The sequence below is a fragment of the Triturus cristatus genome, chromosome 9 (genome assembly GCF_964204655.1).
Source record: "Triturus cristatus chromosome 9, aTriCri1.1, whole genome shotgun sequence".
Taxonomy (NCBI): domain Eukaryota; kingdom Metazoa; phylum Chordata; class Amphibia; order Caudata; family Salamandridae; genus Triturus; species Triturus cristatus.
In genome coordinates, this window is record NC_140592.1 from 613823432 (window position 1) to 613850770 (window position 27339).

The 27339-nt window shown below is 46.6% G+C and overlaps 1 protein-coding gene across 1 annotated transcript in view; it reads left to right on the forward strand.

Moving 5' to 3' along the window:
* Positions 1 to 27339, forward strand: part of WDR62 (WD repeat domain 62) — a 699214-nt gene that overhangs the window by 295081 nt on the left and 376794 nt on the right. Inside the window, exon 15 of the mRNA XM_085625650.1 lies at positions 26184 to 26305. Within this exon, the coding sequence (XP_085481776.1) occupies positions 26184 to 26305 (122 nt within the window). The remainder of the gene's footprint in view (positions 1 to 26183; positions 26306 to 27339) is intronic.

Here is a 27339-nt window from a genome sequence, read left to right on the forward strand (position 1 = left end):
GGAACATTTAGACTCTGCACACACAAACAAGAATTAAGATACTTGCAGTGGGATCACAGTTTTTGTACAGCCCCATGCTGATGTAAAGCAAGAACCCCCCCCACCCCAATAGGGAACCAACCAGATTTTCCGTGATAAGACTGGTAACCTAACAAAGGTTTGGGTAAAAAAGGTAGTTTGCGTTGATCTATAAATCGCCATAGCAGAAGGGGTGGTAAGTTTTGAGTACTTGTTTGCTAGTAGTGCCTGTTAGTCTACTTTCGAATATAGGCAAAAAACATGACGTACAGATAGCCAAACCAGGTGAGAGCGACACAGTTTCCCAAACATGTGAAGACTTTCAACCCTGCAGTGTCAGTGCATCATGCCTTTAAAGACTCCTTGGCAGAATCTGGTACGAGCACATGCTAATTCAGTGACTGTATAACAGGATCTCACATTAATGGTGACAAACCCATGAGTATGCCCTTGGACTGGCATGTGCGTGCCTGGGAACTGAGCGCTGTGAAAGCTTGTGTAGAAATGGACATGCAACTTCTGCATATTTTTATATTGATTAATGTCCAGCGAGGCCGCATGGTGAGTACTTGTACTGACACACACAGGTTAATACGAAGTACGACTAAATCTTGTTTTGAGAAGATTACCGTGGTCACATTCATATGAGGCACATGGGATCATGACTGACAGGCATACACTTTTTACTGACGTTCAGGCTTCGTGGTGGCACTTCAGCATCTTGAGTTGCCTTCAGCCCAGCGACATGGGGTGATAGGACCTTGTATAGCACACACAGGCCAAATAACCGTATGCCTTGAGATCAGCACTATCCTTTTTGGCTGCATATAAACTGTCTTTGATCTGCACGCAAGCCTTGTGGTTTTCTTTTGTGAAATTTGTGTGGAACTTTTTATCACATTTCAGCTGCATGTCCCTGTTTGATCATGCATGTGATTGAGAGCCCATGACTATGTGCTTTAAACAAGGAAGTCGCACAAAAACAACTCTTTGTTCCACAGGCCATACGATCTTCTGTGTTCTTAGATAATGTTGCTACCGAAATGCGGAAGTTTTTTTTATCTGACTTGTATTTCATCATTATTAAGTACTCATTGAGGCAGACATTAATTTAAAGCTACATCATTACTGAACAGAGCCCCAGAGTGAGACGCTCTTAACGTATCAGCTGGCACATAGTCTTTTCACTGTATGCTCTTTCAGCAGCATAAACCGAAAGTCCGTGGGGCACTGACAGAGCTGAAGTGGGTGACTGGTGGCCTGCTAGTTCTGTTGAAGCAGTAAAAAAAAAAAAAGCCATTAATCAACCAGGATGGCTCTGTCTCCCTTCACGCCCAGGAAGGAGGGAGATGCGAGCAGAGCATCAAAGGGCTGGGTGAGAAGGGAGGGGGGAATGCAATGAGCAGAGGAGCAGCTGTGCACGTGCATGTGATGATCGTGCACTCAAGGTTTAGGCCAGCCAAAAAACTGTGGGTAGCACTTTGAAAATCCCACATATAAAATGTCTCTTCGAGCCTTTGGCTCGCAAGACCTAAAAAGGGGATGCCTCCTAGGAAAAAAACCCACAAAGGGGGCAAGGTTATCAAGACCTGAACCCAGAGTCAATGGTATAATTCTTGCCCTGGGTGTACGGGATCAATTTTAAGATAAATAGGACAGTTCAGTTCTCGAAATTCACAGGAAAAAAGAGATATAAAAAGGGCTCAAATCTTCGTATAGTCGGATTTATCTCCCAAAGTGGCCATTTACAATCGTTCCCTGCCAAGAAGAGACAACAACTGGTGAAGTCACTGTGAATGATCCGGGATTCTATCAGTTTTCCAGCAGGATAGGAGCACCTGATGGGCTGTATTTAGTGCCAGGGCCATCTGCCTTCCTTTTATTGAACAGAGAGGGAAAGTTAATGCACTGAGCAGATCCAGTATCTTGTAAGCAGGGAACGTAGGAATGGTAGTGTTGAAGGCGCTGTCAATTTCGTCTAAAATTCTGTCCCAATATCTAGTAAGTTTTGGGCAATTCCATAAGAGATGGAGTAGCGTGCCAGGATTACCGCAACCCGACCAGCACATCCTATCACACTGAGGGTTCCATTTCATTATTCGGGAGGGCTATAATACCAATATGAAATAATTTTGTACGATGTTTCGGTGGGTCCCATGGTGTGTGCCATGTGGTGTGTCCCATAAAAAATGTCCTCCCATTCCTTATCCGAAAATGTGTCCATTTTAAACATACTTAGAGACATCTACTCTGAGGCTTCTGCTATGTTGAGACTTGAGTGTTTTGGTGGGTTTCACATAGCCAGGGGGTGAGGCAGGGCTGTGCCCTTGAGACATTCCTCTTTACCATCTACATTAACAGCTTGCAGACGGTGTTGGTGGAGAGGTGCTAGCACACGTCCCAGATTGGGTATCATCCCATTCCCACACTTCTATTTACGGATGATACGGACCCTGAAAGCTTTTTCGACAGTCTTGGGCACTTTTGTGACTTATAGTGAACATTTGAACTTGAAAGTTAACTTGAACAAGTCTTTTGTTATGATTTACTAGCTCACTATGCCCACTCCATCTCATTTTAGTGTCTAAGGGTGTTCAGTTAGTTTAAGAAAATACATTTTCTTACTTGAGTATGATCGTTGATTTGGCTGACACCTGGAAACGCCAGATCAAATCAAGAAAAGATTAGGTTCTGAAGGCTACAACTGCCTTGCTTCTTCATCTAAGTTGTGGATGAAGAACAGGAAGGAACATTGCTCTGTTTATTGAGCCGAATGTTTCTTAGCACCTACAAAGTTGGGAAATGTTCATGCAGGCAAGCTTCAACTGTCAGCAATTACCTGTCTGAGAAGATTCTTGTTAGTCCCCACCAGGTGCATGCCCATCATATGCCACAGTGAATTGGGGGTGGCCTACATTGAAAATCGTATAAGGCTACAACTACTTCTCTTGTGGTGCAGGGTTTGCACAAAATTAGAAACGTAACTGATTAGACAGATACTACAAGATTGCCTCTCATTAGACCGGGCCAACTACATACCTTGGTTAGAGAACATCAAGATCTTGTGTGAAAAGCTTGAAAGATGGCAGTTTTTTGAGGACCCGGAGACTCTGGCACAGGTCGACAATGCAAAACCTAGGCACATGTGCCTTTAACACTTTGAAGAAGAGACACAGTCCTTAGTCATACATAAAGCTACTTATATGTCATACCCTGCTCTATCAGCACAAGTGGGCTTCCAACCCCACTTGGCCTTCATCTCCAATAGTCAGCAAAGGTGCATTCTAACCCAAAAAAACTAAACTTGCAACTGTAATGATTAGTCAAGCGTTTTGGATAATTGAACATGTGACAATAACTCCTATCAAGACATGCTGTTTTTTGTGGTTTGCATATTGCTCCTTGATCTATTTTTATCAAACCTTTATTAAATAAAAATGGCATCAGACAATGCTAATCAGCAATGACCTTTTTATAACAATAACAATCGGCTAAGGTTTGTTCAAGTGTCTCATCAAACATCTGGTAAGCTGTACGTATTGAGAAGTGCCTCATGGCCTACCACACAGTTGGTTTTATAGATTTAGTAATTTATTATGTATTACGGGGTTTTAATTAAATGTCCACATCTCTGTATGTTTGTACTATTGACACAATTATGAAATGTTATGTTACCTTTATTGTACTTTTATGATTTATATATTTTAAAATAAAGTCACAGATGGATTGGCAGTAAAGTAGTATGTGAACACCCAAATTTCCTTTGAATTTATTTTAGTATTTAATTTTTGATAACATAGGTTAAAGAAAAACATTTGTAAAATATTTAGGAGTGCTCACAAACTAATGTCAATGAAAAGCTAAACTTGTTATCTAGAACATTTGATTAGTGGAAAAAGGCTGCTACAGCATTTGGCAAAAATATATCTTCATTATCGTTGCACTGAGTGACAAAGGAGTGAGGGTGACAAAGGAGTTCTAGAGCCTTTGTTACAAATTGAAGAAAGCTTTTTTGACATTAGTCTTATGGGGCACTATCTTCAAGTAGTTATAGATTGGGGGTTGCTGTGGATTTTAAGCCATAGGTGATCCCTGCTGGTGCTTAGAGCTTCACAGATTATCTGAAAGAGACAGTTATAGATTCATTACGATAGAATTTTCTCCAGGCGTGAGACTGGATCCGGAGAATTGTTTCTTCGCGCCAGCCTAGTGCAGATCTGGAGCGAGCTACCCCTTTAGTCACTTTTTGACTAAGCTTTTCTCAACGTTTTGTCGACTTCTTTTTGAGTCTTTGATGTGCGAGGGATGTCCCATCGTCGGACTGGCTTCAAGCCTTGCGGGTCCTGTCACAGCCTGATGTCGGTGACGGACCTGCACTTCGTGGGCCTTTGGTGTCTGGAGCGCGACCATGACCACGACCCGAAGTTGTGCCCTGACTTCTAGGCTATGAATCCTAAGTCTTTTGCGGGAGCGGCCCGAAATCTTTTGGAGACCTGGCGGTCTGCTGTGCATCGGTCCTGGTCTCAAGACCCCTCTCGGAGCCCCCACACCTTGTCCCATTCAAAGTCTTCAAAGTCCTCGGGTAAGTCAAAGCACAAGAAGAAGGTGAAGAAGCACCGGGGCTCTTTGCCTTCTCCCCGTCAGATGGCTGATGCGACCGGGATCCGAAGCGTTGTCGCTCTAAGGCTCCGTCTCCGGTGCCTAATTCGGGGACGGCTCCTCACCTCCCTCTGTTTCCGGGAGCCTGGGGCATCCCCTGACCAACTTTGTATATTTTACGAAGCTCTTCACCGTATCTTTGGGCAGCCTGACTCTGCCGGCATGCCTTCAGACCCTGCAGAGTCGGTCGGAGACCCTAGGCCTTCGATGTCTGCAGCTCCAGTGCCAGAGGGCCCCCTTTGGATCCAGGCCTGGATACAGATCAATCCCGGTTGATCTTACTCGACCTATCCTGGCGGCGACGCTCCCGGCGTCCCCATTCTCATCTCCGAGGTGGACCTGGAGCCGGACCGCCGTCGAATCAGACGCCAGAGGGTAGTTTTGTCCCCCTGTTCATCCCTGGTGTTCCCTACCGTCCAGATTGTGGTGATGAGGATTGGGAGGGGTCATCAGACCCTTAATGAGCTGGACTGGTGAGAGGACCTCGGTGACGCCAGTGGTCTGGACACTTCTCCAGACCTTGACATGCTTTCTCCCGCTACCGTAGCTCGAGAGGAGGGAGCATCCTATGCTGTGTTGGTGCGAAAGGCAGCTGAGGCCTTGGGCATAGAGCTCCCTTAAGTGGCAGTCAGGACTAATCTCCTGACAGAGGTGCTTTAGCCCGCGGCAACCTCCACTGAACCCCTCCTGCCCTTTAACGAAGCCCTCACTGACTTACTTCTAGGCACATAGTCCAAGCTCAGCACAGGGGCTCCTGTGGAAAGGACGATTGCCTGCCGCGGGCGACCCAGTTTTCCTCACCCAACACCCTTCCCCCGAGAGCTTGGTGGTCCAAGCCTCTTCCTCCAAGGGTGCCTTCTGCTCCCTAAAAGAGGGAATCCAAGAAGCTGGATCATCTTGGCAAGTGCACGTTCTCTTCCTCCAGCTTAGCATTGCGGTCCTTGAATACAGCGTGCCTCTTGGGCCAATACTCTCATACTATCTGGAATACGGTCGTGCAAGTGCTGCCTTAGTGCCCGGAGGAGACCCGGACCGTTCTCTCCTAAGCAGTGGCAGACGGGAGGGACGTAGCAAAATTCACGATTCGCTGTGGACTGGATACCACCAACTCACAGGGCAGAACGTTTGACACGTCGGAAGCTCCTCAGCGCTGCACCTGGTTTAAGACGTCTGGCTTTTCCGGGGCTGTCTAGTCAAGCCTACTGGACATGCCCTTCGATGGCCATCGCCTTTTTGGTGACAAGGCAGACTCGGCGCTGGAGCGCTTAAAAGATTCTCGCGCTACGGCCAGATCCTCGGGCCTCGCTTTGTCTTCCCATCCACCACAGTCTGCCTTTGGCCCCCCAGTCTAGCCACAGGTTCACGCAAGCTACCTAGTCTCTGCGTGGCCGATGATGTGGGACCCAGCAACCTCGCGGGTCAAGGAGCCAGCGGGCAGGCCAGTCCACCCTTTCCCCCCCTGCAGCAGCCTCCAAACCTTCCTAGTCCGAAATTTCAGAGCCACCAGCTGCCAGTGGACGGCAGGATCCGCCATCACCTCCCCCACTGGCACAACATCACGTTGAACAGGTGGGTTTTGCAGATAGTCCAAAGGGACTATTCCCTCCCCTTCCCTTCGAGACTACCCCTCCCTCTATGCCACCTACACTCCATCGCATGTTGGAGGATCACCTGGCCGTTCTCCGTCAGGAGGTTTCGGCTCTCTTGGCCAAGGAAGCCATTGAGCGAGTCTCTGTGCCAGAAGTAGGTCGTGGCTGCTACTCCCACTACTTTCTGATGACTAAGAAGGACACAGGCCTGCATCCTATCTTAGACCTCAGGGACGTAAACCGCTTCCTCCGGAAGGAGAAGTTCAAAATGTTGACATGGCCTCAGGTCCTATCTGTCCACGACCCTGGATGGTAGCGTTGGACTTGCAGGATGCTTATTTCCACATCCCTGTCCTGCCGGCCCACGGTAGGCCACAAGTATTTTCAGTTCTCTGTGCTCCCCTTTGGCCTTACCAGCATCCATTTGGGTGTTTCTGAAAGTGATGGCGGCGGTCACAGCTCATCTGTGAAGATCAAGGGGCTCCAGTCTTCCTCTATCTCAACGACTGGTTGTTGAAGGCGAGCTCGCCCCAGGCTGTTGCCGCCCACCTCCAGACTACGGCGGACCTCCTGCATTTGCTGGGGTTCACAGTCAACATGCTGAAGTCGCACCCGCGTCCTTCTCAGAAGCTCCTTTTCATCGGAGCAGTTCTGGACACAGCGCAGTTTCGGGCCTATCCTCCCGAACTGTGAGTCCTGTATATTCGGGCTATGATACTGATGTTCCAGCCTCTATCCCGGATTTCAGTGAGAATGGCCCTGAGGCTGCTGGTCCTCATGGCCTCCTGCATCCTGCTGGTGCATCATGCCAGGTGGCATATGCGGGCTCTGCAGTGGTACCTGAAGTTCCAGTGGGTGCAGCATCAGGGGAATCTGTCTGATGTCGTCCAAATCTCGGTGGGGACTGCACACGAGTTGCAGTGGTGGCTCACGAACCAGGATTGGGTCAACGGCAGATCCCTCTCCCTTCCCCAACCAGAGTTTACAGTGGTGACAGATGCGTCCCTCATGGGATGGGGCAGCCACATGGGCGAGGCGCAAATCAGAGGCCTGGTCTTCGGAGGAGTCCGGGCTCCTTATCAACCTTCTGGAGCATCGGACGATTCGTCTATGTTAGACCTGGCACCTTGGCGTGAGTTTCCCTTCCACTTTTTTGATGGTGTGCCTCGATTGTTTTGCTGGTGTTGTCCGCTCAGGGCACTGCGCCACGGCTAATCCGTGCCGCAGTGCAAGTGCTCCCTAAGTAAAGTGTACCTGTAATTGATGTTCCCGATTGGTTTATTGGATTCACTGTCAGTCCCCAGTAAAGTGCACCAGGGGTGCCAGGGCTTGTGAATGCCAATGCTGCTGGTGGGCTTGCAGCGCTGGTTGCGCCACCCACGGAAGCGGCCTTGTAAAGTGTGTCTAGGGTCTGCCACCGCCGACCCTGTGCGCGGTCCGGGACCGTCGCGCTGACTGCGCAAGTGCCCCCACTTGCCAGTCCCTAAACCTTCCCTTACCTACATATTAGCCACCCCTCTGGTAGGCCCAAGGGCAGGGTGCATTGTAGGCATAAGGTAGGACATGCCCTGATGTGTGTGGCATGTCTTAGTAGTGAATTACAGCCCTTGTCGTTTTTCACTATTGAAGGCTACCTGCTCTCCATAGGCCAGAATGGGCTGCTGGGATCACGCCAACGCCGTGACCCCAGTGGACTCAGAGAGCATGGTAGAAGTGTCAAGTTTAGTATGCCTGAACTCAGGATGATAACATACGTCTTGTAGTCAAGTCTATTTTAATATCCTGGGTTTGTAAATACTACTTTTAGAAAGTTAGTATTTACTGACCTGACCATTTCAGTCCGCCTCTGCTGTGTGTGTGTGTTCTGCCTAGCAACAGTAAGGAGCAGGGTTGGGGAATCCCCAGAGACAGGTTGGCTGCCAGGTGGTGGGTAGAGAGATTACACCTGGATGGGTGGGAGGAGTACACCTTGACTCTTGAATAGACCTGTGCTCTGCCACCACAAAGCCGGCGCCACCCCCTGTGGGGCGGCTGATGTCTCTGCCCTGCTGCTGAAAGGAAAGAGCAGAGTCACCATAACAGAGTGCTCCAGAACTGGACTGAGCCAGGCCTAGGCCCCCTGGCGCTAAAGAACAAAAGAATTGGTGTATAAAAGTAGGAGCCTGGCTCCTAAGAAATCAGAATCCTGTTTACCACAAAGGACCTCTGCCCGACTAGAAGGAGAAGAAGACGCCGGAGGAGCTGGCCTGCTGCTTGCCTTGCTGAGAGAGGAGAGGAAGAGACTTACTGAAAAGACTTTGCTACTTTGTGCTTGAACATTCTCCAAGGGCTTGATCTGAGCTTGCCCCCTGAACTGAACCCCAGGAACAGTGGGTTCTCTGTGCTTCTTGCTCGTCCTCCAATTCGAGCCGTGTGGGCATCCCGCTGGAAAAGAGACTGCGCCCCTCATCGCCCCTCCTAGGGCCGTGACACCCAGAAGCTCGCCTGCCTCAAACCCGTGAGAGCCCCGCTCCGTCCCGAGCCGCTCTCTGTCCCCGGGCCAGGCCGCCTGCATCCCTGTCACCGCCTGCTACTGGAGCGCGCTGAACGCGCTATCACCCCTCCTGCCGGAAGCCGTCCGACGACTGTGATCTACGCCGGGTCGTCCAGCTGCACTAACCGTGCCCTGCGACCCCGCTTCGCTATCCCCGGACTTCTCAGGCCGCGCCGCCCCCGCTGTGGAGACCCTCCTGCACCGCCGTGCTAAAGGGTCGCTGGCCGCGCCTGCCTACGTGCCCACACCTGCTGATTGAGGACCCAAGAACACTTCCCAAGCTGAGAGTCGCACCGACCTGTGCCGACTCTCCTAATCACGAAAGAAGTTCCAGTATCGGGCTCGGGGCCCGCAACGCCTTATTTCCCCGTTCGCAGGAACCGATCTCTGTGAGTACTGGAACTACAAGTAAAGAGACTACGAACTATCCATTTGAAACTACGAACCAAGAACATTTGCCTGCTGTATAACCTGGTGGCCTAGCGAAAACGTTATTGGTCTTGTGATAAGTCTGCTGAGATATATATACCTTATTTTTACATAAAGAATCGTATTTTTATATATATCCAAGTCTGGTGTCCGTTTCTGGGGGGATTGATGTATTTACTGTGTGTATGATTGTAAGTGCTTAACCAACAACGCCTGAGGAATCGCCTTGGCTGCTCACGCCACGCACCTAGAGGGTGAGCAAGGGTCATTCGTGAAGGGTTATCCTGCGCCCTGACGTGGAGGAGAGGGTTCCTGCTTGACACAAGGGCAACCTTGCGCCAACCAGAGATCCCCGACTCTAACAGTCTAGCACTGAACGCATTCCTTCTTTCTGTCAAAGGGAGAGTAATGCAGGTGTTCACAGACGACACTTACGCCGCATGGTATTGCAACAAATAGGGCAGAGTGGGGTCGTAGACCCTTTGCCAGGAGATCCTTCGTCTCTGGAAGTGGCTGGAACATAAGGGCATGTACCTGGTGGTTCATCACCCGGCAGGTTCCCTGAACGCCAGGGCAGACAAACTCAGCTGCTGGTGCTTGATGGATCACAAATGGCGTCTTCAGTAGGAGGTGGTGCAAGGTCTCTTTCAGCAGTAGGTAGAGCCTTTGTTAAATCTAATTGCCATCGGAGAGAACGCGCAATGTCAGCACTTCTGCGCGTTGGAATTTCCAAGGCAGTGCTCCCTAGGCGATGCTTTTCGTCATGAGTGGAGCTGCGGTCTTCTATACGCCTTTCTGCCTATACCACTTCTGCCCAGAGTGCTGAAGAAGATCAAGCGCGACCGGGCCCAAGTAATTCTTGTGGCTCCAGAATGGGCATGAAGAGTCTGGTATCCCGAGCTCTTAAACATGGCCATTGATCCTCTGATCAGACTGCCCCTTCAAGAGGATCTACTGTCACAGCAGCAGGGGAGGGTCCCCCACCCGAACTTGTCCAGCCTCCTCCTCCTTGTGTGGAGATTGAGCGGCGACAGTTGACAGCTTTCGACTTTCCTCCTGAAGACTGTAATGTTATCTTGGCAGCCAGGCGTCCCTCCACTAAAACAGTATGCCCCTTTAGATGAAATGTGTGGCATGGCGCGTAGCAAAGGCTGTGGATCCTCTTTTTCTTTGGCCCAGCAAGGCTCTGGGCACCCTCAAGGACTATCTTTTAGCCGTTTTGCCCAATCTTCGCCTTCCTGATCAGCCTTCTCTTTTCAAGTCATGTATTGTAAATCGTTTCCTTAAGGACATTAGTCATCTGTTTCCTCCTATTCCCTTTGTAATGCCCCAGTGGGACTTGAACTTTGTTCTGACTTACTTATGTGCGATCACTTCGAGCCGCTACATAATTGTCCTTTCAGACTCTTGACCTTAAAGACTGCTTTTCTGGTTGCCATCACCTCTGCTCGCAGGGGGAGTGAGCTTCAGGCCCTTTATTCTAAGCCTACTTTCCTTGCTGTTCATCTGGACAAGGTTGTCCTTCGAACTCAACCTTCTTTTCTTTCCAAAGTGGTTACCTCTTTCCACATAGGACAGACCATCACTTTTCACACCTACTTCCCGCCCCCGTTTCCTTCTAAAGAGGAAGAGAGGCTCCGCCGTCTGGATCCAAAACGTGCGCTTTCATTTCACCTGGATCGCATAAAACCATTCCGGGTTGATGATCAGCTCTTTCTTGGCTATGTGGGCGCCGAGAAAGGTCGGGCCATGCAAAAACGAACATTCACTCGATGGGTCATTTTTGCATTAAACCTCGTTATTCCTTGGCAAAAAAGGAACCTCCAGTAGGGTTGCGCGCCCATTCCACCAACGCGACGGCAGCTACTAGTGCTTTGGGACGTGGAGTCTCCCTTCATGATATCTGCCAGGCAGCCACTTGGGCTTCATTGCACACGTTCACTAAACATTACTGCCTGGACAGCCAAGTCCGGAGAGGCGGCTTCTTTGGCCACTCCGTTCATCAGAACTTCGTGGTGTGAACTTGGTTTGCAGACCCACCTTCGGGGTTGGTGTTGCTGGGGTATCTATTCTACAGTAAGGAATCCATAACTAATAGTCTTTTTCAGATGAACAAGTTACTTACCTTCGGTAACGATATATCTGCAAGAGATATATATTAGTTATGGATTCCTTACTGCCCCACCCATGCTCTCCTTTCGGCGTACTGACTCCTTTCAGGGGCCTAGTTTTATGCACCAGTGGTCAGTGTCTTGCATGGCTCTGCTCTTCTGGCGTGGAGTGTCATGTACAGAACTGATGTCAGCGCACAGGGGCGGCGTCTAAGTAGATACCGCAACGTCATTCCGGCGATCACAACGCAAACGACGAATGCAGAGTAGACCGACACCACCTACTGACGCGCAGGGGTACTGCTAAAGAAACATTTTACGGATCCAGTCTGACCCCTGCGGGTAATTCTAAGGTAAGGAATCCATAACTAATATATGTCTCGTACAGAAATATTGTTACCAAAGGTAAGTAACTGGTTATTTTGTCTCTTTCCCTGGTTTTTCATGCTGTTTGAGGGGAAGATGTTGTAATATATATATTGCGAGTGAGAGTCATGCGCTCCTGCGTGAATGCTTTCATCTTTATTGAAGTATTGCGTATGTTGTATTTGTTTATAGTATATCTGACGAGCGCTGATGTTCAGCTCTTACGATGGGTGACCAACCGTCCCTAAATTTCACAGACTGCCTTTTATTTTGGCCTCTTGTCCGTGAGGAATTCTTTCATGGACGCCTTTTGTCCATAATTTCAGACATTGTCCCCCTGCAAGCAGCCTGAGAGTTCTGTAACTCTGACTCCAGGGGCCAGCTCGCGCTCCTGCTGTGAATTTTGTGACCTGCAGCAACCCCTCCACGACTTGTCACAGATTACTATCGGCCCATTATCATTCTGTATGTCAGCCTAATTATCGCATACAGAATGATAATGGGTTTCTACGCAGTGACAGAATTTGCTGGGCCTCCTCCTGCCAGAGCCCAGGGTATGGCATTCTGCTTTTGTTTGGGGGGCCCTGTCACCTCACCAGGGGCCAAGCTCTGTGGAGGTTTCATTTTGGCACATGTTATCCAGGGGCATCCACTGTTAGCCTCTTAACCCCTTCGACGCTTGTGACGGAACGGTTCCTTCATGCACGTCGGTTGGGCTGTGCTTATGACGGAACCGTTCCGTCATGGCCCCGCCCGCGCTCAGATCCTTCAGCACTGCGCGGGAATCCGCGCAGCGCTGAAGGGGTTAAACTGTCACACAAGCAGTGATAATGGTACAAATACAATTATCCTTTATTTTTTATTTCTTTTGCTCCAGTAGTGCAAAGTTTCTTCATTTGTGCTGTTATTATTTTCATGTTTACCCTGGTCCCCGAGTCCACTTAGCTTTTACACATCCCATCTCCTTGGAATGATTGATTGGATCAGGTGTTTTTTTTTCAATAGGGGAAAGGTAGCATGTAAGATCTGAGAAGCCTTTAGCTTTGATCTTTTTCTTACTTATTTTTTTTTTTTAAATATGCAAACACAGGTGTTTAAGTTTCACTCAACAGATGCAAGGCAAGGTTGGCTCAACCTAATATAAACTTATTTTGAGTTGTGTTTGTGGTTGTTGTCTATTTACTTATGTAATATTTATTGCTCAATCTCCTCTGATATGTCTATAAAACTTACCTTTTGTCCCGAATTTGGGTCCTTAATTCTGACCTTCTGTCCTGAACTTTTGTCCTGAATTTTTACACTCCCTGTCCTAAATTTGCACCCATGCCAGTTGATCACCCCACTGTTACTGTGTCCTTGGAAAGCCATACTGAGCGTCGGACTCCGAGCAGCTGGATGTCTCCGGTTGTGGGTGTTTCCTACTTGGAATAAAATCTTCTTAAACTTACCTGACACTAACGCTTCTTCACAACAAGAACCTGCAATGTCAGCAGTTTTGCGCTTTGGAGTTACCAAGGCGGCACTCGCTCGGCAACGCTGTCCGTCGTGAGTGGAACTGCGGCCTCCTGTAAGCTTTACTGCCTGTACCACTTCTGCCCTGAGTGCTGAAGATCAAGTGCGGCTGGGCCCAAGTCATTCTTGTGGCTCCAGACTGGGCACGAAGAGTCTGCTACCCTGAGCTCTTGAGCATGGTTATTGATCCTTGTGTGGAGATTGAGTGGCGACAGTTGACAGCTTTGGCCTTCCTCCCGTATCTTCATCTTGCCAGCCAGGCGTCCCTCCACTAAGACTGTATACGACTGTTGATAGAATAGGTTTGTGGCATGGTGCACAGCAAATGCTGTGGATCCCCTCTCTGCCCCTCTTTCAAAGGTTGTTTTATTCATCCTATCTTTGGCCCAGCAGGGCTCTGCTCTGGGCACTCTAAAAGGCTATCTTGCTGCTCTTTCTGCTTTCCTTCGGCTACCAGATCAGCCCTCTTTATTCAAGTCCCGTATTGTAAACAGATTCTTTAACCCTTTCGATGCGCATGACGGAGCGGTTCCGTCATGCACATCGGTCGCGCTGTGCGGATGACGGAACCGCTCCGTCACGGCCCCGCCCGCGCAACGAACCTTCAGCACGGCGCGGTAATCCGCGCCGCGCTGAAGGGGTTAAGGACATTGTTCATCTCTTTCCTCTGTCTTCTTTCATAATGCCCCAGTGGAACTTGAACCTTGTCTTAACTTACCTTATGTGTGCTTCTTTCAAGCCTCTTCACAATTGTCGTCTTAGGCTCCTCAGTCTGAAGACTGCCTTTCTTGTTGCCATCACATCTGCCTGCAGGGTGAGTGAGCTTCAGGCTTTCTTCTAAGCCCTCTTTCTTTTCTGTGCATCCGGACAAAGTGGTGCTTAGGACGAAACCCTCGTTCCTTCCTAAAGTAGTTACACCTTTTCACAAAGGACAAACTATCACTTTGCCCACCTTTTTCCCAATTCCGCAACCTTCCAAGAAGGAGGAGAGACTCCACCGTCTGGACCCAAAATGTGCGCTGTCCTTCTACCTTGACCACACAAAAGATTTCCGGGTGGATGATCAACTCTCCGTTGGCTGTGTGGTGCCAAGAAAGGTCGAGCTGTCCAAAAGCGTACCATCTCCCGATGGGTTGTCCTTTGTATTAAAATCTGTTATGCTTTAGCGAAAAAGAAAGCTAAAGTGGGACGGCATGCTCATTCCACTAAGGCTACGGCAGCAACTACTGCTTTATCACATGGAGTCCCACTGGTTGACATCTGCCAGGCGGCAACATGGGCATCTATGCACACGTTCACCAGACATTAGTGCATGGACAGCCAAGTCCTTCGGGACGGCCGTTTTGCCCATTCTGTCCTCCAGAACCTTCTGGTGTGAACTTGGTTCGCAGACCCTCCACTGGGGTTGGTATTGCTGGGGTATCTATTTTAAGGTAAGGAATCTATAAATAACAGTCTCTTTCAGATGAACAAGTTACTTACCTTTGGTAACAATGTATCTGTAAAAGACGTAGTTTAGTTATAGATTCCTTACCGCCCCACCCATCCTCTCCCCTCTGCGAACGGACTTCTAGGGATAGGGACTCCCCTACAGGGCCCTAGTTGTGGCGCACCAGTGGTCAGTGTCTTTCATGACTCTGCGCTTCTGGCATGGAAAGTCGTGTCAGAACTGACATCAGTGCGCAGGGGTGTGCCTAAGTAGGCATCGCGACGTCATCCATGTGACCATGACACCGATGACGGACGCAGAGTCGACCAACGCCACCTAATGATACGCGGGGGAACTTCTAAGTAAAAATTCTGACGCCTGGGGAAAATTCTAAGGTATGGAATCTATAACTAATCTGTCTCTTACAGATACATCATTACCAAAGTTAAGTAACTTGTTCATCACAGCTTTAACTAATAGCAACTGATTGCAGCGCAATCCTTTTAAAATAGGGTGATATATCTTTCCATTAAAGAGTAGCTGACTGACTGTCAAGGAATGGGCAGGGTGGACACAGATTGATGTTTGGTTTTAACTGAAATGCAAGCTGCTCTTTATTTACTGTCACCCTTACTTCTGCCCTCTTCTGTTTGAGGTCAGGTTGTACTGCTCCCCCCCCCCCTTTCGGTCTCTTGATCTGCCAGTTAGAGGAAGTATTTATTTTTTTTGTGTGTGCTTAATGTCACATTGGTGTATCTTTAGAATGCTAACCCGCTATAGGAAAGTGCCCTTCTTATATGGCCTCCACGCTACTTTTTGCTCCAGTGCTGTTTGCTGTGACTCTGAAAGTGCACTTGAACATCCTGCCAAGGCCCCAGTGCTCTCTCCCTAAAACTTTTGTGTAAATTGACATTCCAGATTGACAAATACTTTACCCCCCCTTATAATCCCTAGTGTGTAGGTCCAGTGGTACCCAGGGGCAACGTGTGGTAAAGGGGTCCTCAAGGTTTGAAGCACTCTTTTTACCACCCTGAGTGACCCAAGTGCACCTTTGACAGCAGGCCTGTCATTGCAGACTGTAGGAACAATATAAACTGCTCCAATTCAACTTTGCCTTCACCGTGTGTGGCAAAGTCAATGCACTGCTTTTACTATATGTTGGACACCCTAAGGAAGGCCTCCTTAAGCCCAGGAGGCAGGGTGCATTATATTAAAGGTGTGGTCATGTAAATGCAAGCTTATATGTCCCTATAGTTGCCTTTACAGTTAAAGGGCACTACAGGTGATAGACCATAGGCTGGCACCCGGGCAAACCAGAGGTTGGCTGCTCCTTTTTGGTACTGCCTAAATATGTTGTGTTTGGTATCAAACATCTTACCCCTGACACGAATCTCGTGTTGAGGGTGATGTGGCATACAACCAGGTGGCTATCGTAGAGGTTTCTCACCTTGTTGCCCCAACTTTTCTGTGCTCTGGCTGGTAGCCCACACTTGCTGCCTCCAAGACAGGTGTCTGACCTCCTCCCAGGCAGTGTGATCACTCCCAGGTGTCAGAAACAAAGGCCTGGGCAGTGAGGAGGTCACACTTCCTCCCTTCCAGGAATGCTAGTGAAGTGGCAAATCAAGGCATGACCTTCAAAGGCTGCACCGCCTCTGATGTGCATCAGGGCTGATTCCCAGAGGAGGAAACAGCCCTCCCTTTTCCCTGGGCTGCATTGCACCCAGGCAGGTGAGAAATTAGGTATGCAGGACTTGTACACCGCAGAAGGCTAGACACGCCTCTAGGGTGGGCTGCCTGGTCTGTTCAGCTAAGAAACACTTTTAAAAGTGGTAGAAATAGGGTGTTCTGGGTAGAAAAGGTGACCTACACCCCCAAATGTGTTCACCTTGGGGGGTGGATTAGCCGTTCGGGCAAGCAGCCCATTGGTCACTTGCACCCACACTCCTAAATCTCGGATTTAAGGGCTATACTTGACACCACAACCTCAGTTGGGCGCAACCTGCATCTAAGAGTACAAAGAAGAGACCCATGGCTGCGACAACCTGACTTGTACAAACCAAAAGAGGGATACTCTTCACCTGTGACAATGCTCCTGGAACTGCTGGATCAAGACTCGTCCTAGACTAACAATTGGGTCCCCTAGACAAAGGAACCCATTTAAGAGCCTGAAGCACCCTCAAACTCCCCTGGACTAGTGCCACTAGCTCCCTATAAACTGCAGGTAAAACAACGCTCCTGATCCAAAGAATCATTGGCCATCGGGCCATCTGAAGGAACATCCAAAACCAGATTGTCTAGTGCATTGTGGGAACTGTAGTCCTGCCTTCCACAAAGTTACAGGCAGCTACTGTGTTTCTTGGGACCACAGGATGTCAAAGTACTGTTTTCCAAAGTTTACCGCTCCCAAGGCTTGTACTTCACCAGTCCGGCAACTTACCCCTGTACTCGATCCAACCTTCAACCAAAATCAGCAACCACCCTTTTGTGTTTTTGCATTTTGTTTCCTGCAGCACAGTGTAAGCGATAAAAAGCAGCTATCCCGTTCAGCACCAGGGACAGCCAGGACAATTCTTCACCCGTGCTCCACGGGCCAGGTAAAATGTAACTGACTGCCATTGTGGCTTGGTCTAGCGACCCGTATTACCTTTACTTTCTTTGGGTTTCACACAAGTCAACCTGCAAGTGATCGATTGTCACTACAACTTTTTCCCTTTGACTGTAATGCAAAATTTATGCAGTATTGAAATGCTGTGATTTAGGTTTTCTTCGAAAATGTATGTATCTGATCACGTTAGTTTTGGTGTCTAAATTAATATAGAAATACACTTCTTTTTTTATAAATTGGTTTCAGATTTCTATCATGTCATGTCAATTACTTATCGTCCATATTGGTACTCTGACACATTAGCACATTTCGTCTAGTAGAGCCTGACTTCTCTGTGCCACACTACCAGGACTAAAATAAGGATTTATTATTGTAAATCAAAGGACCATCTCTGAAGGTATTACTTGGTGAAGCCTAACCAGCATACCAACATAATACTCTACCTTGCTACACCCACCAGAACAAGAAAAATTGAGGTGAATTCGGATAACACTACGGGGAGCCCTAATTTCTCTTTGCTGCCAGTCTATCCAGATTGTGGCAGACAATAAGACTGTGATGTCAGCAAGGAGAGAGGAATGAGGCTCTCACCTTCTCTGTTGAAACTCTGAGGCTCTGGGCCTAGCTCATCAGTATCGTATCTGGCTAGTTGGCAACCATCTGCAGGGTTCCGGAATGTCAGAGCTGACAGCCGCAGTCGGGGTCAGATTGTAGGTCCAAGTGGTTCAATCAGCTGGAGGAGATTCAGCATATCTTTGCCCGTGGAAACACTCCTCTGGTAGAATTATTTGCTACTCACAAGACCGCCATTTGCCCGATGTTTGGTTCTCTCTGGTATCCAGTGTGAAGAGCCATGGGGCACGTTTTGGCTACAGTGGAACTTCTCACTTTGCTACGTGTTTCTCACATACCCTTCATTCATCAAGTTCTGAGGAGGATTTTTCGTGACCAAGAACAAGTTATTCTCATTGCCTTGGACTGACAGATGGGTGTGATACGCAGGCCTACACCGTCTTTCCAGTTGTCCGCCATTCCATCTTCCACTCAGGGTGGACCTCCTCTACCAATCACAAGGACAAGCAGTACAAACCAACCTCCAGAATCTCTACTTTCATTCCTGGAGATTGAGTTTGGAGGTTTTAGCATGTTTCGGATACCACCAAAAGTGATGGTCATGATCATTTCTGTCACCCTTTCTCAAAATCAATCTATTCAGTAAGTGGAATAGGGTTGTTGCTTGGTCTACAGAGGAGAATGTAGCAGCTTTAAAACTCTGCCTTTCTGAGTTCAACAATTTATCCTTTTGTTGGCCCAAAAGGGCTGTGGGTTGGGCACCCTAAAGGATACCTTGACAGCCTTATCGTCCTTCCTTTTCCTCCTAGATTATCCATTCCTATTTAAGTCTTCAATAGTAAGCCATTTTTGGAAGGTTTGTTTAATCCTGATCCTTTCACACAACATTATGCCCAAGTGGGATTTGAACCGAGTGTAAACTTTTTTGATGGGGTCTCCATTTGGACCACTTCACAGGCATCAGTTACACCTTTAAACCTTCAAGGCTGTTTCTCACTGTAATTACCTCAGAGTCATCTCAGTGGGTTGCAATCCCTGAGCGCCCATTCACACGTTTCTTCATGGGTAAGCTTGTCCTCCAGATAAGAGCTTCCTTAATTCCCAAGGTAGTGTCCTCTTTGTGTTTTTGTGTCTCTTTCCATCGGCGGCATCTATTTCTCTCCATTTGTTTTGTCCTGCCTGTTTTCCCAACAAGGCTGAGGAGAGAGCGCATCAGCTAGGTCCCAAGCATACTGTGAGCTTTAATGTTGACCACACTAAGGATTTCACATTGAGCTATATGCTTTTTGTTTGCTAAACTGGCAGCAAGAAAGGCAAGCCCAGGCTGAAAAGAATATTATCTTTCTGGGTAATTCTTTGTATGAAAATGTGCTATGTAATTGCAAAAAAGTAAAAATAAACACCTGAGGGACTTAGTGCCCATTCCACCCAGAACTCTGCCCTGGATAGGGGTGTCTCTGTTGGTGATAACTGTTGAGCAACTACCTGGGCTTCCCTCCACACCTTTGCCAAGCATTATTGCTTGGATTCTAGGGTGGGAAGACATTGTCATTTCACACCTTTGGTGATTTTAGATATCCTTGACACACTTCACCCTTGACACACTTCACCTTTGACACACTTCACCTACGGGAGGTATTGCTTTAAAATCTACTTAAGAGGTGAGGAATCTGCAGGTAGAAGTATCCATCAGTAGGAAAAGTTAGTTACCTTTGCTAATGATCTTTTTGGTGGATTCTCAGTCTACCTCCAGATTCCTCCCCCAACCATACCCTTCTCCCCGTTCTGACTTATGATCATATGCATCTTTAATAAGGTTCCAAGTAGTATTGTCACTGCACTGTATACAACTGATGCCATTTCCCATCTCTGCCTCAAAAGGCGCAGAAAAAATGGAAGAGGAACCAACATCAATTCCCCTGGGTGGTGGGCTTCATGATTCGAGTGATGAAACCAGGGCACCATTTTCAGTAGCAATATGTACCCTACTGGTGCAGAAAAGCTATGAAAAAGTTTCCAGATCCAGTCTGGCACTTAGGGAGGATCTACAAGTATATAGGGTATCCACCAGAAAGATCACTACTGAACTTTCTCTTCTGGCACAGAAATTGAGCATCTACATTGTGCTTAACTTGAGGTCGCTGGCCTGACATGCTCCCTTCTTGTCTACACAGTCATGTGGCCTCTTAAACAAAGCACCCTTTAGAGGTGGGGTGCTTGCTATGGTCAGCAAGTCAGTATTTGACTAAGCGCCTGTCACGGGGTCACTCCAGACGAGGAACGGGCTGGAGACGATAATGACTGTTCGTTTCCACCCCGGCCACAGGACGAGAGTGGGCCCTTTAACCCGAACTGGACTTCCCTGTGGGAGGAGCCCGTCACAACCACGTCAGCAACGACAGTCCAATCCGGAGACGTGTTGGCCGGTAAAGAGAACCCGGAAGACCAAGACAGCGCGAAAGCCGGTGGAGGAAGCAGGAGCGGAGAGAGAGAAGAAGCGCAGGAGCAAGGACGAGGAGGAGACGGCGAGAGAACGAGCGGAGGGATCGAGGAAGCGGAGGACGGGGATCCGAAGAAGCCAGGAGGCCAACGGAGACGCGACTCGCCCCGCCACGTTCCCGGAGGAGCGTGGCTGGGAAAGGTACGGGACCGAGTCCTGGGTTTTGCTTTTCCACGGGGAGGGACGGGGTAGGCTTGAGTTGGGGTGGTCACAGAGGCGTGAGTGTTTGGACACCGATAACGTTCTTCACGCTTGTCCCTTCACCTTCACCTACGAAGACTCTTTTTCTTATTTCTGTGAGTACTACGTGGTGGCAGCCCCGGTGACCCTTCACTCCCTTTACCCTAATTCACTACCCGTAGAAGGTCCTTCATCTCATCTGTGTGTTCCCGTGTTCTTTTTCCTTTGGTATATCGCCCTGGAGAGTCGGAGAGGAACCTGAGCCAGTGGGACACCTACAAAGAGAAGGCGAGCCAAGCCGGAAGACGTCGTAGCAACCCCCTATCGTGTATCTTGTACCCTGGAACAATAAAGAAACCAGACCTACCTAATCCCGAGTACCGTGACTCATTACCCCTGGAGGGTACCAATTGTGACAGCGCCCTAACTGGCCTTACATCCTTCCCTCTCACAATGTCTTTTAAGTTCCTTTTCCCTGCTTCATCAGGCTAACATAGAATAGTGCCTCGGATGTGAGAAAGATCATCTCCTCTGCCTAGCATCAGAATAACTGATACCTTCACCAAAACCTCTGCATCCTGGGAATCTTACTTCACCTGGGTTTAATTTGATCCTCAACAGGAATTCAAAATGCCATGTGGCGGCTGCTGTCCTTGCTTCAGGTGACTCGTGACCTTGCAAAAGTCAACTCCAAAACCTTTACTTCATTTTGGCAGGTCACTGCTGTATGCATTATAGATACAACCTGAACCTCAACCCTTTTGATGTATGTCCATCAGGAAGTTAAGACTATAACAACTCTTGTCCACCAAAGAAAATGCAATCCCTTGGCCAAAGTTGTGATTGAGGACTTCACTATTTAGACTGATTTTCACCAATACCGCTTAGCCTCAACAGTCATAGAAGGTGTTGAATAAGTGTTGCTCTGTCCATCGCAGTGCTTCTAAGCTTAATAAAGGATGCTCATGATTTTAACTTCTCCAGAGTTCTAGATTTTGGCCTCTTGAAGACAAGTTTAGTCTTAGTGCAAACCTTTAGCCCTATACCTCCTAATTATCTTTTGACCACCCTTCTCAAAAGTAAGAAAAAACCCAGTTCAACACCTGGAGAACTTGGTGCAAGATTACTGAATAAGTCTACTCCAAAGTTGTTAGACTGCTCACTCCACTACGCATGTAAAATACAACTGAAACCATCCTCGGTCCTCAAAGATCCTCAAGTCTGCAAAACCCTAGATGCTCTGATGACAGATAAAGCCAAACCAGACAGACACATTAAAGTATAAATGATTAAACAGTTACAGACATCAAAAGAAAAAGTAACTGCCTTGTAAGGAATTTAGATGTAAGCTGGTATCTAAATGTCAAACATGTTTGCTGCATCTATCAATGTCGTACTTCCAGAGGTTATCATAAGAGACACATATTTCACTACAGCCACAGCATCATTAAAAGGGATGAAAGTTCCTCTTCCAAATTCATAGTGCACTCATCCAACACAAGCACAGCCTGCAACAGTACCCAACATGACCCAGGTTCCAAGGAACTTAGGAGACATTTACACTCCATATTCATGGTAAAGTTTATGACATTAAAGACCATATCAACAACATCTAGGTACCCAACTACACACCATCTACAACATGATAGTTGTTCCCTTAATCTAATTAGCTAGTCTCCAGTATCTCACTCATTATTAACAAACCTTTCCAAGGGTCTGAACTTCCACCAGTCCTTAGACATGCTGTGGTTATATCCGTATTGTAAAACCCTTCACATCTGTCCAGCCATAAAGCATCCTCTGATAAGACAGGTAATGGAGTGCCAAGCTTAAAACTAACTTCAGCACTTAAGAACAGCGCTGGGACAAAAAACAGTTGAGCTGTAAACTAGGACAAAGCATTAAATCTGCCCTGCTTTGTAACTGGGAATCTTTCTTTGAAGACCTGGACCATGACTGATCAATCACTTTTATGCTTCCAATATTTATCAGCAGCAGTGGATCACCGCACTCTCATTTACCAGTTAAGATACATGTTTGTTACCTCTAGCCTGGTTGTGGCTTGGCTACCAGTCATTCCTCGCGAATAGATATGCACATGCTAAACTGGGCTCTTTCTTGTATCAGACATTTAAGTGACTCATTTGTCTCCTGACCTCTTCAACGTGTTTCTAAGACCGCTAGCTAAAACTATGAACAGCTTCCAAGTAAACCAGTAAAAGCATGCTGAGACACCTAGCTAGTTGTTCACACCAGGATGCTGAGAGCGCGCAGATACAGGATTTACAATCTCTCATCTGGTGGATCTTTTAAGGTTGACCGAGATGCAAAGGGAGATAGCAATAATGAACAATGCAACTTTCGTGAAGCCCATTTGGCCCCACAATAAGGACCAGGAATCAGTCATTGAGGTTAAGTAGTTTTATGACTAATTAATAATCAAATCAGTATATATGCATATCAGAAGAATATTGAAAAGATACAGAATTACAGCTGGCAAACTGAAATATTGCAACAGGTTCTGTCTCAATAGAATAAGATATAAATAATCACAGTCGCTGTAATGTGGAAACTGAGAAACTCCGATTCTCTCTCCTAAACATTAATAAGTTCTAAAGTCATCTAATCAAGGCTCTAAGAATAGGGGTGGTTTGTAGCATAGAGACTCAAGGAAATTCGAAAATGCAAGAAGGTGTCAGGATAGTGAAGACTACAGAGCAGTCTTCCACAATTGGACTTAATGTTTAGCATGAAGCGTCACACTTGCAAGAATAAAGGAAGCTGAGAGGTCTGTACCCCTAATAGTCTATGGGAATCTGTCTTAACTTATAACTGTGAGCACTAATTAAGACCAGTAAAACTTAAACAACAATCATGTCTTTTACCACACAACTAGAAACCAATCAGTTCTCTTTCTGTGCTGTGCATTTGCAACATTACCAGACTTTCCCATCCCACAGAACTTGGACAGTTTCTGCAACCTTGAACATCCCTCCGTTCCTGATACGAGATAGATAGGGAGCTTCATCTGCTCATTAGGTAATTCACACTTCTTGCCAAGATGTCTCTTCTCAAGCCTTACTATTAAGAAACTAGCACAGACAACAATCCTCCTTTTCTCAAGCTAATGAAACCTTGAGAATGCACCTGCAAAGGAAAAGAACAAACTGGCAGAGCAAAAAAGATTTCAGTTAAGGCCTTTAGTCAGGCTAGCTTTAAACATTTAAATGTGCACGTCAAATACATGGTTATAATTGTTCACTTGTAGCTCAAAAATAAATTAAATAAATGATTAGAAGCATACATGATTATGTTATGTTAATATAATTTATAATGTGCATCAATCACCCCGGAAGGGGTATCTCGGCGCCACAGTGAAAAATATACTAGTAACGTAATTATCTGAAAAGTACGGTTTTGAAAAGCTTTTTGAAATGAAGGTTGTCCGTACACTTCATAGATAGGAGGGTAGCTGATTCCAATATGAAGGAGCCAGACAAGAGAAGGCTTCCCCCCGGAATGTGAGAAGTGAGAAGAGATTTCACCCTTGACCGCAAAGTTCTGTTTGGCCGGTATGGAATAAGTTTCTGTCAGGTATATGGGTCCCCTGCTGTTCAGTGCTTTGTGCACTAAGCAACAGGTCTGAAATGTAATTTTTTGCATATAGGAAGCCAGTGGAGTGAGCGTAAGAGGGGGAGGGCAGTTGTTCTGGCTGGCCTATTCTGAAAACGGTGGGCCGTTGTGTTTTGACCCACTTGCAGTTTGTTGAGTAAGGACTCACTAGTGGCGTCTAAAAAACATTACAATAGTCCAGGCGGCTGATCACTAGTGCCTGTACTAGGATTTTACATATCGAAAGTGGGAGTAGAGGAAAGACTCTGTGCAGCAGAAGCATCCTATGAAAGCAGGTGCCAATGGTAGCCACTACCTGATCCTTCATAGTGAAAGTCTGGTCCAGGCGAAGGCCCTCATTTTTAACTGATGACTTGGAGGAAGGTGCTGCACCCAAGTCAAATGGATACCAATCTGGGGACCAGAGCATTTGGGCTTTACCAAAGAGCATAATCTCCGCCTTGCTAGCGTTTAACTGGAGAAATTTCACAGTCATCCATGCCGTGATGGCTTTTATACCCTCAGAGAAGTGTGCTTTGGCAGTAAATCGATCCTCATTAAAGGAGATGAGGAGTTAAGTGTTGTCTGCATATGAAAGTGTGGTAAATCTATAAGCTCTGATGGTTTTAGCAAGGGGGCCACATAGATGTTAAACAATGTGGGGCTCAGACAGGAGCATGGGACACCCTCTTGTTGAGCTCTATTGTGCGGGATCTGAAATGGCCTAGATTGATGGCCTGGGTTCGATGAGTTAGAAAACTGAAGAACCATTTTCTTCTAATCTATGGAGCAGTCTAGGATAGGACACTATCAAAAGTAATTTTCAGAACATATGCAAAAGTGACTTAAGGTATAAATGCAAACGTGAATCCAAAATACATGTCTTCATACTAAACTTAGTGCATGTTTACAGAACAGTGAATGCATTTCATTACTGTGTTTAAATGTTCACACGTTAAAGTTCTGGCACACCGTAAGTATAGTGTCACATGTTGGTATATAAGGGCATTTCTGTGAAGTGTAGGGGTGGAGCCTAAATTGCGCTGCTCCAGTGCTGAAGTTAGCTGGCATATTTAGCATAGATATGTCGACTTTATCCATAACTGTATGTCTAACAGCAATTTGAGGCTCGAAGTGTGATTATAAGCTCTCTTTTAAAGGACAAAAGATGGAAATTCTGCATTTTAAATTCTTATCTGCTGGGAAAAAAAGTCTGCCTTGGCAAAATCCGTTTTTTAAAACTCATGTAAACAAGCAGATGAAATACTGCTTCGACCTCCTTCTCTTACTGAGAAATCTCGTACCATTCATGCCCTTCTAGCTTATGGTGTGACTGTGCCAACTCCCTTCACCATGGTCCTATTGTTCGAACTGGCAAGATCTAAACCACTTAAAACAAAGACATACACGCATTTTAATCTGATAACGGATGATTCTGACTAGTCAAGGTTTGAAAGAGAAGGGTTTCCTATCTGTAAAGACCATTATAGAATTCATACATCTACAGAGCCCTCTAAAGGTCGTTTGTACCTTAAAGTATGATCAGCAAATTAACAGTTGCTTGGCAACTCCATTTCAACCTCTGCAGTTCTGGAAGTTCCATGAGTGCCGTTTTCAAAGATTTTTGTTCTTGGCTACAAGGTGATGGAACCTCCTGCTTGCAGTGGTCTGAGTGAAACACAACCTTCCAAAGTTTCACCAATCTATCTATGTGTTTAATAGACTCTCCTTTATTCCATGGATATCGTTTCTTCGCTGCAACTTTATATTGCTCATCCATTGAAATTCTCTTTGCCACCACCCTATCCATGCCCTTTGCCCACCTGAATTGCTGTATTATAAATAACCAGCAAATATATAAATATGGCTTAGTAAGCAATGACTTGATGCTTAGTATATGTTTTATGTTGCTGTTTTTATGACTAAGAACCCTTAAAATTGTGCATGGTAAAAATAAGAGTCAATAACACTTTTTTAAGTCCAACATTCCAGTGACAGTGTAAATGGTTAGGACGTCGACTGAAAATGTATTGAAAAGTGGAAAAAAACGTTCATTTGTTTTCTTAGATTCCCGAAAAAAATAATTTCAGCAGAACGCATCACTTGGTGGAGAAAACAACACTGTACGACATGGATACTGATGTCACTCAGAAATATGTTGCTGTTGCCTGCCAAGACAGAAATGTCAGGTGAGTCTTACATATTTCTTTGTTAGTTTGAGCATACCAAAAGCAGCGACCCAAATAAGTGTTTTTAAGTGCATGCAATGTAAAATGTCTTAGATTTTTTAACCAAAATGTTTCACTTCTGTTAAGTACATGGAGGTGAGGACACTAACTTTCTTTACTTTGAGCACATGGTGGCCATAGGCTTGCATCCACTACTGGTGAAAGACTGGCGAAAACCCCTAGATGAAAGTCTTGTCTAATTAGGGCATATCATTGTAAAATCCTTAATCGTACCACCTGTTTACCTACAGCATTCTATTCCATTTTTTTCACATCCACCAAGTGGGACAAACAATCAGCTGATCAATTAATTACTCCATTAATATAGTTGACTGTGCAATCTTATTCTTTTTAACGAAACAATCCATCTCCAAATTCTTGATGAGGTGGCATCCAATTCGAAAACACCTTGTCCTTTATGCCCCAAATCAAGTTCCTTAATTTTCCTAATGCCCAATAAATTTCCAGGGCCTATTTTTCCATTACTGTGTAGTTTGTCTCAGATCCTTTTAAGTGTCTTGATGCACAAGAAATTACATGTTTTATTGAATTTCTTTTGTGAAGTAATACAGCTCCACTACCTTTGGCACTGGCATTTGTCATAATGTTAAGTCTTCTCACCTTGTATAAATGCTTGTAAACATGGAGCATTCCTTAAATCCTCCTTCGCCGGACAGGAACTCATTACAGCAATTGGAATCCCACTCAAAGCTCACACTTTTTTCCTAGTTAGTTCCTTATATGTTGCATCTTATCAGCATAACCTGGGATGAATTTACTGCAGTAGTCTACCATACCTAAAAAAGATACTAGCTCCTCCTTGTTACAGGGTTCTGGATGTTTTGTCAATGGTGTCAACTAACTCTTTTTTAGGAAACACACCTTGTGAGATGTGATGTCCCAGATATTTCACCTCTTGCACACAAAAGTTACACTTGTCCTTTCTCGCTGTTAAGCCTGCTTTCCTCAACCTCTCCAAAACCATACACACCCTT